The sequence below is a fragment of the Gorilla gorilla genome, chromosome 5 (assembly GCF_029281585.2).
Source record: "Gorilla gorilla gorilla isolate KB3781 chromosome 5, NHGRI_mGorGor1-v2.1_pri, whole genome shotgun sequence".
NCBI classification, from domain to species: domain Eukaryota; kingdom Metazoa; phylum Chordata; class Mammalia; order Primates; family Hominidae; genus Gorilla; species Gorilla gorilla.
Genome location: NC_073229.2, coordinates 47,014,111 through 47,035,616, shown reverse-complemented (window position 1 = coordinate 47,035,616; position 21,506 = coordinate 47,014,111). Strand labels below are relative to the sequence as shown.

General features: G+C 36.6%; 2 protein-coding genes across 2 annotated transcripts; both read left to right on the top strand.

The window, feature by feature from the left end:
* The first annotated feature begins 1,100 nt into the window (after positions 1–1,100).
* OR12D3 (olfactory receptor family 12 subfamily D member 3) lies at positions 1,101–2,962 on the top strand. Its single transcript, XM_004043527.2, has one exon. The coding sequence runs from the start codon at positions 1,105–1,107 to the stop codon at positions 2,053–2,055; it is 951 nt and encodes a 316-aa protein (XP_004043575.1). The 5' UTR covers positions 1,101–1,104; the 3' UTR covers positions 2,056–2,962.
* A 16,982-nt stretch (positions 2,963–19,944) lies between these two features.
* OR5V1 (olfactory receptor family 5 subfamily V member 1) lies at positions 19,945–20,911 on the top strand. Its single transcript, XM_019030267.1, is given in 2 exon segments — positions 19,945–20,790; positions 20,792–20,911. Coding segments are annotated over 2 exon segments (966 nt in total).
* The last annotated feature ends 595 nt before the right edge of the window (positions 20,912–21,506 follow it).

The following is a 21,506-nucleotide window of genomic DNA, read 5'->3' as shown; positions in this document are numbered from 1 at the left end:
CTTCTGTCAAGTATAGAGAGAAACTTGTTAAATCTTCTCATTGTGATTGTGGTTTTAACTATGTCTTTATTTCTGTCAATTTTTAGAGTTATTTTATGGAGAACTTACACTGGAGAACTTATGATATTGTGGACCAATTATTAGCAGAAGAATCTTAGTAGGCGTGGGTGGGAGGAGTATCCTAGTTAGCCTTTCCAATTCCTCAGTGCAAGGGCTCCCTCTTCTGTCGATAAGGTGGTGATTATTATTATTGTTATTATTATTATTAATTACTTACAAATGACAAGCTTCCTTTGTTCTTCATGTATTTACTATACCTCTTCTCTCCATCACCTTCAGTGCTTAGACTGTGCCTTTTTCTATCCCCTGCCCCACAGAAATTCTCACTCCCTGGGAGGTACTCCCCTTTTGGACTGAAAAACTGGGGGTGTTTTCGAAGTTCTTCTACTAATGGGACCTCTAACTATTTCAAGTTTTTCCCAACTACATCCACTGCCTCATTGCTATGACACAGTCTTGTGACTAATGATGCTAATTTTGCTGTTTTTTTCTCCTCTACTCATACAACATTTGGTTTGTGGGTGTTTATGTTTCTTTCACTGAAAGTTTGGGTTGTCAGAAGAGATGTGTTACTCTCTTGTGGCTTTTATGTATCTTAGAAGAAGTGATGAAATCCCCACTGAGCTACATCTGAATTTTTCCAGAACCTAGAATCATAAGTTGAAAAACTATTCCCTGTTTGTATGTTTAAAATTTTTGTAATACATAATTCTAATGCCATACATGAGGTTATGATTATGTCCATCAAATCTTACACTTCCTAGTTTTGAAAACAAATGCCCTCTATCTATATCTGATTTGTTCATAATATAATGCTTTTATTAGTCTAGTGCCATTTTAACAGCTCAGAATTTATCAGGTATATTAGTCTTCCTCAATTTTGTTGTACATAAATTTAGTTTTACTGTTCGTAACTATTCTTCACACCGTTGCTCACCCCTAGGTTCCTCCAAATAGTAAACTTGCTTTATTTAATCCTCACAGTGTAAAATTAAAAATTCAGGAAAATTAATTCTGTTATTGTTAAATTTGCTTCCCAGAGCAATGGAGAATGTCACTACAATGAATGAGTTTCTTCTACTTGGCCTGACTGGTGTTCAGGAGCTGCAGCCTTTCTTCTTTGGGATTTTCTTAATCATTTACCTGATAAACTTGATTGGAAATGGATCTATATTGGTGATGGTTGTTTTGGAACCACAGCTTCACTCCCCTATGTATTTTTTTCTGGGAAACCTTTCTTGTCTGGATATTTCTTATTCTTCAGTGACACTGCCCAAGCTGCTCGTAAACCTCGTGTGCAGTCGCAGGGCTATATCTTTTCTAGGCTGTATCACCCAGCTACACTTCTTCCACTTTTTGGGAAGCACAGAGGCCATTTTACTGGCTATCATGGCCTTTGACCGTTTTGTTGCCATCTGCAATCCTCTTCGCTACACTGTCATCATGAACCCCCAGGTGTGTATTCTGTTGGCAGCTGCGGCCTGGCTCATCAGCTTCTTTTATGCTCTGATGCATTCTGTCATGACTGCACACCTGAGTTTTTGTGGCTCTCAGAAACTCAATCACTTCTTCTGCGATGTCAAGCCACTCTTAGAACTGGCCTGTAGTGACACATTACTCAATCAATGGCTTCTTTCCATTGTCACAGGCAGCATATCCATGGGAGCTTTCTTTCTGACTCTTCTCTCCTACTTCTATGTAATTGGCTTCCTTCTGTTTAAGAACAGGTCCTGCAGAATACTCCATAAGGCTCTGTCCACTTGTGCCTCCCATTTTATGGTGGTATGTCTTTTCTATGGACCTGTGGGCTTCACATATATTCGTCCTGCTTCAGCCACCTCCATGATTCAGGACCGGATAATGGCCATCACGTACAGTGCCGTCACCCCTGTACTGAATCCACTAATCTACACCCTTAGGAACAAAGAAGTGATGATGGTTCTGAAGAAAATCTTTGGTAGGAAGTTGTTTAAAGACTGGCAGCAACACCACTAGGACTAATGAGGGATATCTGATTTCTATTAAGACTGATTTCCGTCACTTCACTGTAAGAAATGATTTGTTTACCTGGTTTATACTTTTCTTTCAAAAATTTTGAGCACATATTATATTAGGCAGTGTAGTAGGTTCAAGAAACACAGGAGCGAGCAAAACAAATTCCATAATGTCATCAAACGTAAAGTTTAATGTGATGGAGGCCCCAAATAACCAAATGCATAAGTACATATGTCAGGATAATTCGGTGGCAAGGAGAACTAAGGAGGTAGGAAGTATGGGGAGGGTTAGAGTAGGTATCTGCTGTGTAAAAAAGAACGTGGCATTTCTCCTAGGACAAAAACCTTTGGAATTTTCCAAGTAATAGAAGTATCTTACTGAAATTCCATATGAGATAATCTTTATTTTTGCCTATTTTTTTCCTTTTGTGTTTCCTTCAGCAGGAATGTACTGATGATAATTTTTCTCACAACAGTTTTTATCTAGAATATCATTTTTGTTAATCTTAATTCTTGAAGAGAATTTTTAATGGGTATTTAATTTTAGGGAGAGATTTTTCTAGCCATTGAAAGTATCTTGTTTTTCCCCAGCTTATTGAAGTATAATTAACAAATAAAAATTGCATATATTTAGGCTTCACAACATGATGCTTTAGTATATGTATACATTGTGAAGAGACTACCACAATCAAGCTAAACCTACATTGCTGTCCCTGCATTAGTTTACTGTTGAATACTAGAAGTTCTTCATTCTATCTAACTGCATTTTCATAGCCATTAAGCCAATGTGACAAGCTCTTTGTTTTAGTTGGAGTGTTTGCACAATTTAAATTTGATAAATTTTTGATAGAATTAAATTTAAATTTATCCTCCAACTAAATTTTTGATAGAATTAAATTTAAATTTATCCTCCAACTAAATTTTTGATAGAATTAAATTTAAATTTGTCCTCCAACTGTTTGCCTTTCATTTGTCCTATTTGTCCGTTATTGCTTCTTCTTTCATTTACTGTTTTTTATGGGAATATTTTTATGATTTCATTATATTTTCACTATTGACCTTTTATTTATACCTTTTTATTTTATATTTTTGTGGTTACTCTGGGGTTTACAATGTACATTTTAAATTCACAAAATATTTCTTCACATAATATTACACCATTTAAGATGTATTGCTAGAGTCATGCCATACTGTACTTCCATCTCCCTGCTCATGCTTTGTGATTTTAATGTCACACATTTTACTTTTACTTATGTTATTAGTATCCAAGACACTGCAATTCTGTTTTTTTTTAAAAATTCTATTATTTTTAAGGTAATTAAAAATAATAAAAATGTCTTTTACACTTAAACACATATTTATAATTTCTGGCACTTTTGTTCGCTTCATGGAGACACTGATTTTCATCTCGTATCTTTTTTTGTTGTTGTTGTCTAAAGACTTTCCTTAACTATTTCTTGTAGTAAAGTTCTGCTGGTAATAATTTACTTCAGCTTTTGTTGGCAAGAAAAAGTACTTTGCCCTTATTTTTAAGAGGTGTTTTCTCTGTATATAAAATTTTAAATTGCCAGACTTTTGTTTATGTGCTTTAAAGCTGTTGCTCCATTACCTGTCTCACATAATTTCTGGTGGGATGCATGCTGCTATTCTTATCTTTATTCCTTTGTAATAACTGTGTTGATTTTTCTCTTGCTGATTTTAAGATTTTTCTTTATGACTTTTTTAGCAAATAGATTATGATGTTCATTGTGAAGTTTTCTAATATTTATTCTATTTAATTTTTATTGAGCTTCTTGGATCTATAGATTATATATTTTATCAAATTTGGAAAAACTCAGTCATTACTTCTTCAATTTTTTTAATCAAACACTTCTTTAGTACTCCACTTGCACATATGTTAGACTGCTTGAACTTATGACATAGGTCATTGATACTTTGTCCATTTTATTAAAAAAATTTCTCTGTGCTTCATTTTGGATTGTTTTTATATCTATGTCTCCAAGTTCCTTGATTTTTTCTTCTGCAGTAATTACTACTACTGTTTATTCCATGCACTGCATTTTTCACTTTATATTTTGTATTTTTTATTTAAACAAGTTCTATGTGGGTCTTTAAAAAAATCTCTCTCTTTTTATGTCTGCATTTCCCCTAAATTATTATGCTTATTTTGAGGCATACTTTTTTTTTGTTAATGTAGATCCAGAACATTGTTTATTCTGAGATTAATTTAGCCCCCACTACTAAGGTAATATCCTTCTCAGGACTCCACCTAAGTCCTTGTCTATTACAAGTTGCTCCAATCAGGCTGATGGGTCATGGGACATACCCAACCCTGTCTTGTACAGTGTATTAAAATCATTGCTTTATATATTTTATTCTATTTTTTAGATGTTTAATCAGGAGAGAAAATCTCGTTACTTTATTATGGCAAGTAATGAGACACAAAAATCATTATTTTTGAGGTTGTGGAATGTAGATCTTCCTATTTGTTGTGGGTACACACGACTACTTTCTAGTATCAATAACATTAGTGTGATATAATCTAAATCACAGGCACTAATGTAGTCACTCCTGATCGAGGTACAACATATGTAGCTGGCAATACTGTTCAGGGTTGATGCTTATATATATTTTTTTCTTAAATTGAGACAGAGTCGCCCTATGTTTCCCAGGCTGGTCTTGAACTCCTGGGCTCAAGGGATCTTCCTGCCTCTGCCTCCCAAAGTGACAGGATTACAGGTGTGAGCCAGCACTCCAGGCCTTATCTTAAATTCACACTTTGTTAACTTTTTTCTGCTTTTTTTGTAGAAACAAACAGAGCAAATATTTCAGTGTATGATGTCCCTGTTTTCCTACTCTGTTCTATGAGTATATCTCTATAAAAGAGTTGATTCTACTATTATTTTGCTCTTAATAATATTTTCCTATTTTCACCTCATTTTTATTATTCTGAATAGATCATCTTTAAAAAGGAAGTGAAATTTTTTTTCCTTTTTGTCTCTACCCTATCTATTTCTTTTTTGTTATGGCCATTTATAGTCACGTACACTCATTTAATCTCAATTTATTCACTGGAAAAAAACAGCTGATTTAGTGTTAGAGAGCACACATTATTGGGAAATCCCTTATTATACATCATAAAAAGCAAAGACACCCCAAACTCCTAGATTTATAAGAAGAAAACAAGCTATGGGGAAATGATTCCCTATTTAATAAATGGTGCGGGGATAACTTCCTTGTCATATACAGAAGATTGAAGTTGGATACCTACCTTTTACCCTATACAAAAGTTAACTCAAAATTGATTAAAGATTTAAATGTAAGACCTCAAATTATAGAAATCATGGAAGACAACCCAGGAAATACTCTTCTCAACATCGGCCTTGGCAAAAGATTTTTGGTTAAGTCACCAAAAGCAATGGCAACAAAAACAAAAATAGACAAGTGAGACCTGATTAAACTAAAGAGCTTCTGCACAGCAAAAGAAACTATCAACAGAGCAAACACACTATCTACAGAAAGGGAGAAGATATTCACAAACAATGCATCTGACAAAGGCCTAATATCCAGAATCTATAGGGAACTTAAACAAGTCAACAAGCAGAAAGCCAATAATCCCATTAATAAATGGGCAAAGGACATGAAAAAACACTCTCAAAAGAAGACATACATGTGGCTAACAAACATACGAAAAAATTATCAGCATCACTAATTATCAGGGAAATGCAAATCAAAACTGCAATGAGATATTATCTCACACCAGTCAGAATGACTATTTAAAAAGTCAAAAAACAACAGATGCTATCAAGGCTGCAGAGAAAAGGGAATGCTTATATGCTGTTGGTGGGAATGTGGATTAGTCCAGCAACTGTAAAAAGCAGTCTGGAGATTTCTCAAATAATTTAAAACAGAACTACTATCCAATACAGCAATCTCATTAATGGGTATATATCAAAATAAAATAAATCATTCTACCAATAAGATACATACACTCACATGTTCATTGTTGCGCTGCTCACAATAGCAAAGATGTGGAATCAACCCAGGTGCCCATCAATGATAGACTGGATAAAGAAAATGTGTTACATATGCACCATGGAATACTATGCAGCCATAAAAACAGAATAAAATAATGTCCTTTGCAGCAACATGGATGGAGCTGGAGGGCATAATTCTAAGCAAGTTAACACAGGAACAGAAAACCAAATACTGCATGTTGTAACTTGTAAGTGGGAGTTAAGCATTGAGCACACATGAACATAGGTATGGGAACAATAGACACTGTGGACTACCAGAGGCTTCAGGGATGGGGGAGGATGGGTTAAAAAACTGCCTATCAAGCCAGGTACTAGGCTCATTACCAGAGTGGTGAGATCCATACTCCAAATTTGAACATCATGCAATATTCCCATGTAACAAATCTGCACATATATCCACTATGTCTAAAATAGAAGTTGAGTTTTTTTAAAAAAGGTAAAAACTAAAAATAAATATAAAATAAAAAATTTAAAAAGACTTATTGGTAATGAATGTTAGATACAATAAATGAATAATGCAAAATTTATTATTGTCTGTTTTTGGAGTGAAATAACCACTCATAGATATCTTCAGATGATAACTCTCTTGCTGTGTGTACCCAAGTCAGCCGGTAAGAATTTAGCAAGTGATGAAATTGGATAATGCCTAGTAGGTAATTAATTTGTTGAGAATTGAGATTTGATTTTAAACCATAGGTGATGATTAAGAACCATATGAATCTGGGAGAAATAACTCTTCTTTAATCCAAATTCTTAATTTTAAAGGGTAGGCAATATAATGATTAGAGGTCAAAGGATTCAGAAATTCTGTTTTTATGTGATAGTGGCATACTTAGCTGCCTCAATTCTTAAATAATTATAGGATCAAAATTAATCAAGCAATTATACTTTTAATTTACAAGTCATGCTCAAAATTAATATTTAATCTATCACAAAATATATGGATACTGTATATTCGTTAGTGAGTTTTTGATACATCTTCAAGAACACATAACATGAAAAGGAATAGATATTTGGAGGACTAATCAGTCTTCAGTGGCTGAAGAATATTTCTTTAGTGAGAAGTAGTGTGCAATGTAAGCTTCCCCCACCTCCAGGAGGAAATGAGGATGCTTTCTCCTAATTTAAGCTGAGAGAAAAACCAGTTAGAGAGCTTGATTTCTACACCTGGAATTTTGCAGTCCAAAGACTGATATTTCTTACATGGCCAAGAAGCAAAATCCAGAGAACTGCATTTCCTGTGTTAATAGGGGAAGCATGTGGGTTGTTTCTCACTAGACAGATGTGGGCCAGGAGGTAGTGGTCCACCTGGAGCAGGTCGGACTCCACAGGACACTTCCTGAAGCATAATTATGATGGCAACAGAGCCACTAGAAGACAAATAGATGCTCAGGGGTTGAAGCAGGAACCAGAAGTAGTGAGTCTCAGGACTTGTGCTTGAAGATCTCCAAGGTGTGTCTCCGAGGCTCTTGAAATATTCCCGTAAGATGTGGGGATCTTCTTAATCCAAAGGGCATTTTCGTTACTCACTCCAGTCCCATGCACTGGCCTTCAGGGACTGAGTAGAGTCTTGGCACTCACCTAGAAAACCCATCACTCAGAAGTTTATCAGCACAGACTCTGTAGGGAACATTATTTTGTGTTACTTCGTTGTGTTCATAAAAGCAGCCCCATATCAGTCTCTCAGAGTCTGAATGGTAATCTCTGCTCAATATCTCCAATCACAGGTGAGTGAGTAAGTATTTTTAATTGCTTAACTATAGCTTCATTGCTCTTACAGATACACTTTTCTGTCTTGCTTTTTGGATATGAGACTAACTGTGTAGGAGATGGAAGTGTAATGACCTGAGGGGTTCCAAAGGAGGGAATAATAAAATTGTCTGTCCCATGCTTTGGGTGACAATCAGCCTACTGAGTATGTGAATCAGGAAGCTTCTTTCATTTTGGGTAATTTTTATATCATTCAGAATAGCCCTCTGCTGGTTTGCCGATTTTTTATTAAATAAAGGACAGTGTATTTATTCTGCAAAAAGAGACTAAAATGCCACTGGACTGCAGAGAATAGTATCAGGAACACACTTTGTGTGACTTTCTCACAAGAAACCATCTTTCATGTGGATCTAATATCCTTGCATGCTAGCTATTATTGATTGAGCTTTAGCCACACTGATTTTCACGTGTTTACTATGTGATTTCAGTTTTTAGTAAGAAATTGGATAGTATATTTTGAGAAAATTTGAAATTTTAAGATTCTGAATTTCTAAGGTCTCCTTTTTGAGAACACTCTTTAATGAAGAGCTACTGGGTCTGTTAGAAGGAAATGAAAGAGTCAAGACTGAGCTTGGAGGGCAAACATTCTCGTGAATTTTCTGGGGGCCTTTCCTTGTGGGTTCTTAGAGGCCATTCTTGAGCTCTTTACTATGATATGAAATTCTGAAAACATTTTCTCAGTTGTCCTTCTATTATATCAAGTTTCGGTTCTTTAGTAAGGAGTCAAGACCATGGCTGCTTGGAAAAGCAGTAATTTTCCTATAACTCTGTGTGAAATACTTGTGCTTCGCGTGGTGAATTCTATTCTGTGTCAGGGTCAATCTATGCCTATGAGAGGCAACAATGACCCATGTAGCACAATTTGAGTACTAGCTGCAGGATGTTGTTCTAGATTTGGAAATAGAAGAATGTTTTTCTACTCTTAGTTCACTACTTGTTAACTATGTGATCTTATAAGTAATCCTCCATGAATTACAGACTCCTCTACTCTAACTAATGTAAATGTTATAAGAATAAAAATAATATGTAAGGTCTGAACATTTTTTCCAAGTTCTACATCATAATAAGTATGTAAAAAAGGGAGGAAATACAATTGTTTTCTTGGAAAATTTTGCTATACTGCCTTATATTTCAACAGTAGTAATCCATTACTGAATGTTAGACCACTGTGTCCCCAGTTACGTATTAATTCATTGAGAAATAGATTAGTAAGACATAATACGCACCATAAGATATTATGGACAAACAGGTGATATAAGTCACACAAATAAGTATGTTGTGTGTTATGTGTCATAATCAAGATTGAAACAAATGCCTATAGATTTTCCAGGAAGGGACAGAAGCATTTCACTTGAAGAGAAAAGAGGCATTTAAGCTGAGCTTTAAAAATATGTAGATTAGCAGATAGAAATGAAAGCAGGAAGAAAAACATACAGGCTGAGTGGATAAAAAATGACTAAAATTAAGAGGCTATTCTGAAAAAGAAAGTTCTTATTTCAAGGCAAATAACCTTAGAGGAGTAATACATTATTGTTTAAGTTATTTCGTTTAGTCGTTTTATCACAACAGCTTCCCCACAAATAGGGACATGGGAAAGGCATGTTTTGAAGTAAAGGGCAATGATCACAGAACATAGAGGACTTGGGTAACAAAACAAAAGCATCAGGAGATCCCCAGGAGAAAGTAATTCCTTCTCTTAATGTGTAAGAAACCCTGAGAAGGGAGGTGGGCTGCTGAGCCAAGTGTGTCCTCCTTCGCTATTTTGAGAACTGGACAGCTGATACCATCTCATAATGACCTATGTTTGTGTTGGAAGGCAGTTCTCTGCAGGATAGCTTTTCTCATGAGGAATAGTCTGGCAAGAAAAATGGGGCCCCTTATTTTCACAAACAGTTCTTTTAATAACAGCACTCTTTCATACACTAACCGCAATTCAGTGCTTCCTTGAATTTCTTTCTACTTTTATGCTTCTCCTTCTTAGTCTCATAGTTTAGCTTCTACATGCAGGAAATTAGTTCTGAGAAAGTTCAATTCTGTGTTCTCTTTTTTCCTACTTCACACTCTCCCATCCATAGGAGTAGTTTCAACTATCCTCTATATGCTGATGTGTTACAAATTCGTATCTCTAGTACATACCTCTCCTCTGAGGCCACATACCAAAATATGTCAAATAAACATATTTTCTTAGATATTCAGATATCTCAAATTCAGCATGGCCAAAACTGAACACATGATCTCCCCCTGGATCTGGATTTCCTTTTTTTTTTTTTTTTTTAATATACTTTACTTTAAATTCAGGGATACATGTGCAGAATGTGCAGGTTTGTTACATAGGTATACATGTGCCATGGTGGTTTGCTGCACTGATCAACACGTCATCTCGGTTTTAAGCCCCGCATGCATTAGCTATTTGTCCTAATGTTCTCCCTCCCCTTGCCACCTACTCCCCAACAGGCCCCAGTGTGTGAGGTTCCCTCCCTGTGTCCATGTGTTCTCATTGTTCAACTCCCACTTATGAGCGAGAACATGTGGTGTCTGGTTTTCTGTTCCTGTGATAGTTTGCTGAGGATGATGGTTCCCAGCTTCATCCATGTCCCTACAAAGGACATGATCTCATTCTTTTTTATGGCTGCATAGTATTCCATGATATATATGTGCCACATTTTCTTTATCCAGTCTATCATTGATGGGCATTTGTGTTGGTTGCAAGTCTTTGCTACTTTAAATAGTGCCACAATAAACCTACGTATGCATGTGTCTTTATAGTAGAATGATTTATAATCCTTTGGGTATATACCCAGTAATGGGATTGCTGGGTTAAATAGTATTTCTGGTTATAGATCCTTGAGTAATTGCCACACTGCCTTCCACAATGGTTGAACTAATTTACACTCCCATCAACAATGTAAAAGCCTTCCTATTTCTCCACATCCTCGCCAACATCTGCTGTTTGCAGACTTTTTAATGATTGCCATTCAAACTGGCATGAGATGGTATCTTATTGTAGTTTTGATTTGCATTTCTATAATGACCCATGATGATGAGCTTTTTTTCATATGTTTTTTGGCCACATAAATGTCTTCTTTTGAGAAGTGTCTGTTCATATCCATCAACCACTTTTTGACGGGGTTGTTTGTTTTTTCTTGTAAATATGTTTAAGTTCCTTGTAGATTCTGGATATTAGACCTTTGCCAGATGGATAGATAGCCAAAATTTTCTCCCATTCTGTAGGTTTCCTGTTCAGTCTGATGATATTTTTTTTTTCTATGCAGAAGCTCTTTAGTTTAATTAGATCCCGTTTGTCAATTTTGGCTTTTGTTGCATTGCTTTTGGTGTTTTAGTCATGAAGTCTTTGCCCATGCCTATGTCCTGAATGGTATTGCCAAGGTTTTCTTCTAGGGTTTGTATGGGTTTAGGTTTTATGTTTAAGTCTTTAATCCATCTTGAGTTAATTTTTGCAAAGGTGTAAGGGAGGGGTCCAGTTTCTGTTTTCTGCATGTGGCTAGCCAGTTTTCCCAGCACCAATTATTCAACAAAGAATCCTTTCCCCATTGCTTGTTTTTGTCAGGTTTGTCAGGTTTTTTCAGGTTTGTCAAAACAAAGGTTTTGTCAGGTTTGTCAGGTTGTAGATGTGTGGTGTTATTTCTGAGGCCTCTGTTCTGTTCCATTGGTCTATATATCTGTTTTGGTACCAGTATCATGCTGTTTTGATTACTGTAGCCTTGTAGTCTAGTTTGAAGTCAGGTAGCATGATGCCTCCAGCTTTGTTCTTTTTGCTTAGGATTGTCTTGGCTATACGGGCTCTTTTTTTGGTTCCATATGAAATTTAAAGTCATTTTTTCTAGTTCTGAGAAGAAAATCAATGGTAGCTTGATGGGAATAACATTGAATCTATAAATTACTTTGGGCAGTATGGCCATTTACACTGTATTGATTCTTCGTATCCATGACCATGGAATTTTTTTCTCTTCATTTGTGTCCTCTCTTATTTCCTTGAGAAGCAGTTTGTAATTCTCCTTAAAGAGGTCCATCACATCCCTTGTAAGTTGTATTCCTAGGTATTTTATTTTTTTATGGTAATTGTGAATGGGAGTTCACTCATGATTCAGCTCTCTGCTTGTCTATTATTGGTGTATAGGAATGCTTGTAATTTTTGCACATTGATTTTGTATCCTGAGACTTTGCTGAAGTGGCTCATCAGCCTAAGGAGTTTTGGGCTGAGATGATGGGGTTTTCTAAATATACAATTATGTCATCTGCAAACAGAGGCAATTAGACTTCCTCTCTTCCTATTTGAATACCGTTTATTTCTTCCTCTTGCCTGATTGCCCTAGGCAGAACTTCCAATACTATGTGGAATAGGAGTAGTGAGAGAGGGCATCCTTGACTTGTGCAGGTTTTCAAAGAGTACGCTTCCAGCTTTTGCCCATTCATTATGATATTGGCTATGGGTTTGTTGTGAATAGGTCTTTTTTTATATATATGTTCCATCAATACTTATTTTATTGAGAGTTTTTAACATGAAGTGGTATGGAATTTTATCAAAGGCCTTTTCTGCATCTATTGAGATAATCGTGTGGTTTTTGTCATTGGTTCTGTTTATGTGATGGATTATGTTTATTGATTTGTGTATGTTGAACCAGCCCTTTATCCCAGGGATGAAGCTGACTTGATTGTAGTGGATAAGATTTTTGATGTGCTGCTGGATTTGGTTTGCCAGTAGTTTATTGAGCATTTTTGCATCGAGGTTCATTAGGGATATTGGACTGAAATTTTCTTTTTTTTGTTGTGTCTTTGCCAGGTTTTGGTATCAGGATGATGCTGGCCTCATAAAATGAGCTAGAGAGGAGTCCCTCTTTTTTATTGTTTGGAATAATTTCAAAACGAATGGTACCAGCTCCTCTTTGTACCTCTGGTAGAATTCAGCCATGAATCCGTCAGATCCTGGAGATTTTTTGTTTTTTTAGGCTACTAATTACTGCCTCAATTTCAGTACTTGTTATTGGTCTATTCAGGGATTCGACTTCTTCCTGGTTTAGGCTTGGAAGGGTGTATGTGTCCAGGAATTTATCCATTTCTTCTAGATTTTCTAGTTTATTTGCATAGAGGTATTTATAGTATTCTCTGATGGTAGTTTCTATTACTGTGGGATCAGTGGTGATAACTCCTTTACCATTTTTTATTGTGTCTATTTGATTCTTCTCTCTTTTCTTCTTTACTAATCTGGCTAGCAGTCTATCTCTTTTGTTAATCTTCTCAAATAACCAGCTCCTGCATTCACTGATGTTTTGAAGGGTTTTTCGTGTCTCTATCTCCTTCAGTTCTGCTCTGATCTTAGTTATTTCTTGTCTTCTGCTAGCTTTTGAATGTGTTTGCTCTTGCTTCTTTAGCTCTTTTAATTGTGATGTTAGGGGGCTGATTTTAAATCTTTCCTGCTTTCTGAAGTGGGCATTTAGTGCTATAAATTTTTCTCTTAACACTGCTTTAGCTGTGTCCCTGAGATTATAGTTTATTGTCTCTTTGTTCTCATTGGTTTCAAATAACTTCATTATTCCTCCCTTAATTTCATTATTTACCCAGTAGTCATTCAGGAGCAGGTTGTTAATGTAATTGTGAGGTTTCATGTAGTTGTGAGGTTTTGAGTGAGTTTCTTAATGCTGAGTTCTAATTTGATTGCACTATGGTCTGAGAGACTGTTTGTTTTGATTTCCATTCTTTTGCATTTGCTGAGGACTGTTTTACTTCCAATTATGTGGTCGATTTTAGAATAATTGCTATGTGGTGCTGAGAAGAATGTATATTCTGTTGATTTGGGGTGGAGAGTTCAGTAGATGTCTATTAGGTCTGCTTGGTCCAGAGCTGAATTCAAGTCCTGAGTATTCTTGATAATTTTCTGTCTCATTGATCTGTCTAATATTGACAGTGGAGTGTTAAAGTCTTCCATTATTATTGTGTGGGAGTCTAAGTCTCTTTGTAGGTCTGTAAGAACTTGTTTTATGAATCTGGGTGCTCCTTTATTGGGTGCATATGTATTTAGGATAGTTAGCTCTTCTTGTTGCATTGATCCCTTTACCATTGTGTAATGCCTTTCTTTGTCTTTTTTGATCTCTGTCGGTTTAAATTCTGTTTTATCAGAGACTAGGATTGCAACCCCTGCTTTTTTTTTTCTCTTTCCATTTGCTTGGTAAATATTTCTCTGTCCCTTTGTTTTGAGCCTATGTGTGTCTTTGCACATGAGATGGGTCTCCTGAATACCGCACACTGATGGGTCTTGACACTTTATTCAATTTGCCAGTCTGTGTCTTTTAATTGGGACATTTAGCCCATTTACATTTAAGATTAATATTGTTAGTGTGAATTTGATCCATTCATCATGATGCTAGTTGGTTACTCTGAACATTAGTTGATGCAGTTTCTTCATAGTGTCTTTGGTTTTTATATTATGGTGTGTTTTTGCAGTGGCTGGTACTAGTTTTTCCTTTCCCTGTTTAGTGCTTCCTTTAGGAGCTCTTGTAAAGCAGGCCTGGTGGTGACATAATCCCTCAGCATTTGCTTGTCTGTAAATGATTTTATTTCTCCTGCACTTATGAAGCTTAGTTTGGCTGTATGCAAAATTCTGAGTTGAAAATTCTTTTTTTTAAGAATGTTGAATATTGGTCCCCACTCTCTTCTGGCTTGTGGGTTTTCTGCGGAAAGATCCACTGTTAGTCTGATGGGCTTCCCTTTGTAGGTAGCCTGACCTTTCTCTCTGACTGCCCTTAACATTTTTTCTTTCATTTCAACCTTGGATAATCTGATGATTATGTGTCTTGGGGTTGCCCTTCTCGAGGAGTATCTTAGTGGTCTTCTCTGTATTTCCTGAATTTGGATGTTGACCTGTCTTGCTAGGTTGGGGAAGGTCTCCTGGATAACATTTTGAAGTGTGTTTTCCAACTTGGTCTCATTCTCCATGTTACTTTCAGGTATACCACCCAATCACAGGTTTGGTCTTTTCACATAGTCCCATATTTCTTAGAGACTTTTTTCCTTCCTTTTCCCTCTTTTTTCTCTAATATTGTCTTCACACCTTATTTTAGTAAGTTGATCTTCAATCTCTGATATTCTTTCTTCTGGTTGATCAATTCAACTATTGATACTTGTGTATGCTTCATGAAGTTCTCATGCTGTGTTTTTCAGCTCCATCAGGTCACTTATGTTTTTCTCTAAACTTCTAGTTAGCAGTTCCTATAATCTTTTGTCAAATTTCTTAGCTTCATTGCATTGGGTTAGAACATGCTCCTTTAGCTCAATGGAGTTTGTTATTTCCCACCTTCTGAAGCCTACTTCTGTGAATTAATCAAACTCATTCTCTGCCCAGTTTTGTGCACTTGCTGGAGAGGAGTTGCAATCATTTGGAGAAAAGACATTTTTCTCTAGAAGAATGTTTTTGGAATCTTCAGCATTTTCGTGCTGGTTTTTCCTCATCTTCATGGATATATCTACCTTTGATCTTTGAGGTTGATGACCTTGGGATGGGATTTTGTGTGGGGGTCCTTTTTGTTGATGTTGATGTTATTGCTTTCTGTTTGTTAGTTTTTCTTCTACCAGTCAGGCCCCTCTTCTGCAGGTCTGCTGCAGTTTGCTCAAGGTTCACTCCAGACCCTATTTGCCTGAGTATCACCAGTGGAGGCTGCAGAACGGCAATTATTACTGCCTGCTTCTTCCTCTGGAAGCTTCATCCCAAAGGGAAGCCCAGTGCCAGCTGGAGCTCTCCTCTATGAGGTGTCTGTCAACCCCTGTTGGGGAGTCTCTCTCAGTCAGTAGGCACTGGGGTCAGGGATTCACTGGCAGAGGCAGTCTGTCCCTTAGCAGAGCTTAAGCGCTGTGCTGGGAGAACCCTCCTTGTCAGGATCCACTGTTCTCTTCAGAGCCGGCAGGCAGGAATGCTTAAGTCTGATGAAGCTGCGCCCACAGCTGCCCCTTCCCCCAGGTGCTCTGTCCCAGGAAGATGGGAGTTTTATCTCTAAGCCCCTGACTGGGACTGCTGCCTTTCTTTCAGAGATGCCCTCCCCAGTGAGGAGGAATCTAGAGAAGCAGTCTGGCCACAGCCACTTTGCCACGCTGTGTTGAGTTCTACCCAGTCCAAACTTCAAGGCCTCCTTAGCACTGTCAGGGGAAAACTGCCTACTCAAGCCTCACTAATGGTGGATGCCCCTCCCCACAACAAGCTCCATCATCCAGGGTCGACTTCAGACTGCTGTGCTGGCAGTGAGAATTTTAAGCCAGTGGTCCTTAGCTTGCTGGGCTCCATGGGAGTGGGACCCGCTGAGTGAGAGCACTTGGCTTCAGCCCCCTTTCCAGGGGAGTGAACAGTTCTGTCTGTTGATGTTCCAGGTGCCACTGGGGTATGAAAAAAAACTCCTGCAGCTGGCTCAGTGTCTGCCCAAACAGCCACCCAGTTTTGTGCTTGAAACCCAGGCCCCTGGTGGTGTAGGCACATGAGAGAATCTCCTGGTCGGCGGATTGCAAAAACCATGGGAAAGGTGTAGTATGTGGGTGAATAGCACAGTCCCTCACAGCTTCCCTTGGCTGGGGAAGCTCCTTGCACTTCCCGAGTGAGGCGATGCCGCACCATGCTTCTGCCTGCCCTCCAGGGGCTGCACCTGCTTCCTAACCAGTTACCTAACTGGTACCTCAGTTGGAAATGCACAAATCACCTGCCTTCTGCATTGGTCTCACTGGGAGCTGCAGAGCAGAGCTGTTCCTATTCAGCCGTCTTGCCAGATTTGCCAACAAGTGCCAATTTCCTGCTTTCATTTCAGAGAATGACACCCCCAGCCATCTGCTTGTTCAATCCAGGAATCTAGATCAGCACAGTGCACTCGTTTAGGCCAGAAAGTGAAATGTAAAATCCAATATCACCACTGCAAGTCTGAGTAACTTTAGGCAAATTATTTAATTTCTCTGAAACTTATTTTAAAATTTTTTACTTGTAATATGGACATGATATGTCTCTTTCATTGTGTGCGTGTGTGGTTTTGGTGTGTGTGGGCATGTGAACTGGGTAATATAATGATTGTTGAATGGTTATGTTATAATAAGCATTTAATATATGTTGGTTATGACTACTATCCTTAATTTATCCTTCTTCGTCATTTTATACCAAAATTGTAACACTGTATATTCTAATATCTCTCAAATGCCTCTATTTCTATCCAACCAAATTGTCACCACTCTAGTCTGCAGTATATATATAACGTGATGTTATAATGCATGTATATATTTTGGAATGAGTACAGCAGGCTAAATAACATATCTGCCACCTCACATACTTATCATTACTTTGTGGGGAAAATATTTAAAATCCACTCCATTAGCAATTTTGGAATATACAATACATTTTAACTATAGTCACCATGCTATGCAATAAATCATTAGAAGTTACTTCTCCTGTGTAACTGAAACTTTGTACCCTTTGACCAGTCCACCCCTGTCCACTCCTACCTCAAACTCTGGTAACCACCATTCTATTCTCTACCTCAATAGATTTGACCTTTTTAGAGTCCACATATAAGGGAGATCATGCAATACTTGTCTTTCTGTGCCTGGCTTATTTCACTCAGCATAATGTCCTCTAGGTTAACCCATGTCAGAAATGACAGGATTTTCTTTTTTTAAAGGCTGCATAGTATTCCACCAGGTATATATAACATTTCTTTAGTCATTCATCTATTGGTGAAGATTTAGGTTGTTTCCATGGCTACTGTGAATAATGCTGCAAAGACCATGGGAGTGCAGATATCTCTTTGAGATACTGATTTCAATTCCTTTGAATATATATCCAGAAGTGGAATTGCTGGATCACATAGTAGTTGCATTTTTAGTTTTTTGAAGAAACTGCACTGTTTTCCAAAATGGATCTATTAATTTACATTTCCATTAACACTGTGCCAGTTCCCTTTTTTCCACATTTTTGCCTTAAAATATATTTGTTGAATAAAATGAGTAGAAGGGTTAATTCCTCCTCAGAAGTGGAAGGAAATGTTAAAAAAGATGAAAGGGGAGATAGAGATTTGGAATAGGGAAAAAGATTGATTTCAGAATACAATTTTGGAGTTCTTCTGTAGATGGAATGAAAATTGTCCCAGTGAATTTATTTAGTTGTGGTAATGTGAAATACTATATTATGTGAATTTTTTCAACTTATCCTCTCCCTTCATTAAAAATATCCACAGTAGTTCACGAGGAAAGAAGACAGCAATTACAACAAAAGCACAATTAAGCCACATTTCAAACTTGACATTGAAATGCATATTTGTCTATAGGTGAGGGCAATCAATAAAGTATATAATTTGAATGAATATACAACAATTATCTTCATTTTTAAGTTTTTATTTTGTTTTATTTATCTAAGTTTTTATAATTTGCTTCAAACATCAAACTGCAGATAATTTTTCTCACTTGAATTAGGCCTTGAGCATTTTAAATTAGGGGATTCTCCCTACAACTGTTTTAATTTTATTAAACATTTTTATTAACCAACTTAAACTAAGCTCTAGAAGAGTATCTTTTAATAACACAAACATGAACATTTAAATTAATCTATAGCTGGTCCAGGAAATAAACAACTACACTAGAAATTGATTGTTCAAATAAATATATTCAAATAAATACCAGGTATTTAGAAACAATTGGATTTAACCATCAAAACACTGCAGGCATAGCACATTGCCATTAACAGTCAGAAATAGAAGTCATAACAATTTGTAACCAGTTAAAATAATTCAGTTGTATGAACCTAGGTTATATTCAAAACAAGAGAAGTGTTTTTTAAGGGCATTCTGTTGTCATAAGTTAATGGAAATTAAATTTTTAGCCACTCAATTGAAAGTATATTAGCTTTGGGAGTGATAAAGCTACCTTTCTTTTACCTGCTAGCTGCGTGACATCTTCTAGACATTTATCTTGCTGAGACTCGGTGCTCTCATCTAGAGAATGGGAATGATAAATATTACTTATCTTAAAGGATTTATGTAAAGACTAAATGAGATGCTGTGTAGGAAGTGCTCAGAGATTATCAGCATCCTTCTATATGAAGCACTTAACAATAATTTGTTGAAACAGACACTAATTCCTGCACCAGCCAAATAGTTCTTGAATTTTCCAGATTGATGATATATAGCAATAGGTTTCTAATTCATTAGGATAAGTGTCTTGGAAAGTTTATAAAAATTCAGATAACCTAACCCAAAATTCAGGGAATCTAATTCAATATGCTTCTTGTTGAAATATATCATATCAAAAATGAACAAATAAAACAATATAAATATTCATTAATAAGGGTGGGATATATAAAAACTTTGCTATATTCATACAAATACTTGAATACAACTCAAAGATCATGTTTTAGCATAAAATGTATTGCCACAGAAAATTAAGGAAAAATCAGATTAAAATAGGTACTTTTGATCCTCTATTCAACATTTCTATATGGAAAATGGATCAGAAGAACATATACCAAATCATTAATAGAGATTTTCTCTGGTGACTACTAAAGATTTTTAATGTTTTAAATTTTCTTTTCTATATTTTTCCCAAATATTCTAAAACAAATACATTAATTTTAATCGGAAAAGAATATAAAACAAAATTTATATTAACGTTGAAGTATGAAAAAGGAGAGCAGGGATGGCTTCAAAGAAGCAAATGAATACCAGAGATTCTTCTAGAAATCGCATTCTACAGCACAAGTTCACACATCCCCAAGAAAATGCCGGTGAGCATGACCCAGCCATTATTAACAGAGAACTCTAGGACATATGGTGTCCATTTGTATTCTAATTTAAAACTTCCCGTGTTGTATATTTTACAAAGATTTGATCCGCAGGTGAAACACTGGATGTATTTATATCTGTGTTGCATGGTAGGTAGGAGCTATGGTTTGCAAAAGAATGCTGCTTCTCTGGTTTGACATAAATGGTGATTACTTTTATTTGTAACCGTTTTTTCCCTTATTTTTCAGGTCATGCTATTGCAGCATATGATTCATTTTTATAATCTGGTCTTCTCTTTGCCCAATTCCTGAAAGGAAACCAGGCGACATCATGGAAAGAAAGAATCAAACAGCTATAACTGAATTCATCATCTTGGGATTCTCCAACCTAAATGAATTGCAGTTTTTACTATTCACCATCTTCTTTCTGACTTATTTCTGTACTTTGGGAGGAAATATATTAATTATCTTGATGACTGTGACTGATCCACACCTGCATACACCTATGTATTATTTTCTAGGGAACTTGGCCTTTATTGACATCTGCTACACCACCAGCAATGTCCCCCAAATGATGGTGCACCTCCTCTCAAAGAAAAAAAGCATTTCTTATGTGGGGTGTGTGGTTCAACTTTTTGCATTTGTTTTCTTTGTAGGATCAGAGTGTCTCCTACTGGCAGCAATGGCATATGATCGTTACATTGCAATCTGCAATCCTTTAAGGTATTCAGTTATTCTGAACAAGGTTCTATGCAATCAGTTAGCAGCCTCATGCTGGGCTGCTGGTTTCCTTAACTCAGTGGTGCATACAGTGTTGACATTCCACCTGCCCTTCTGTGGCAACAATCAGATTAATTACTTCTTCTGTGACATCCCCCCTTTGCTGATCTTGTCCTGTGGAAACACTTCTGTCAATGAGTTGGCACTGCTATCCACTGGGGTCTTCATTGGTTGGACTCCTTTCCTTTGTATCATACTTTCCTACATTTGCATAATCTCCACCATCTTGAGGATCCACTCCTCAGAGGGAAGATGAAAAGCCTTTTCTACATGTGCCTCCCACCTGGCCATTGTCTTCCTCTTTTATGGCAGCGCCATCTTTACATATGTACGGCCCATCTCAACTTACTCATTAAAGAAAGATAGGTTGGTTTCAGTGTTGTACAGTGTTGTTACCCCCCATGCTAAACCCTATAATTTACACATTGAGGAATAAGGACATCAAAGAAGCTGTCAAAACTATAGGGAGCAAGTGGCAGCCACCAATTTCCTCTTTGGATAGTAAACTCACTTATTGAACCTCACAGGTTCAATAATCCTATACTACAAAATTAACTTTTTCACCTGTCAGCTGTTTTTTTTGAAAGTTTAAAAGATAATTGCAATGTTGGGACAGATATTGAAGAGTTGATACACTCCAGTCTAAGTGTACTTATTCTTGAGCTTTAGTTAGTTCTATGAGAGATATCAATGTTGCTCTCTTTAGATATTATCTTCTTATTTATTTTTCCATTCCTGAATCTTTCATTCAAAGACTGTTTCCCGCTTTCATGAGATATTTGTTTAATGGACTTTATCACTAGAAAATTTCCCTGCTTTTTCATATTGCTTTCTGTATATTAAATAATGTGAAATATTTTTCTTCACATTCCTCATATGTGTGTCATATTTTTCTGTTCTTACTACTTAAGCCATGCTTTTGACCTTTCTTTCTTTAGTAGGCCCTTCTTAATAAAACATCATCACCAATAGATTAAGAAATGTAATCACGGTAAAGTGATGTTTTACCTCCAGATCTGTTGGTAGCTAATTTTAATTTTATCACCTGCTGCATGGGCCAAGGCCAATTTATCTTCACATTGGAATGAAGACAGTCATAATTTTCAATCCCAT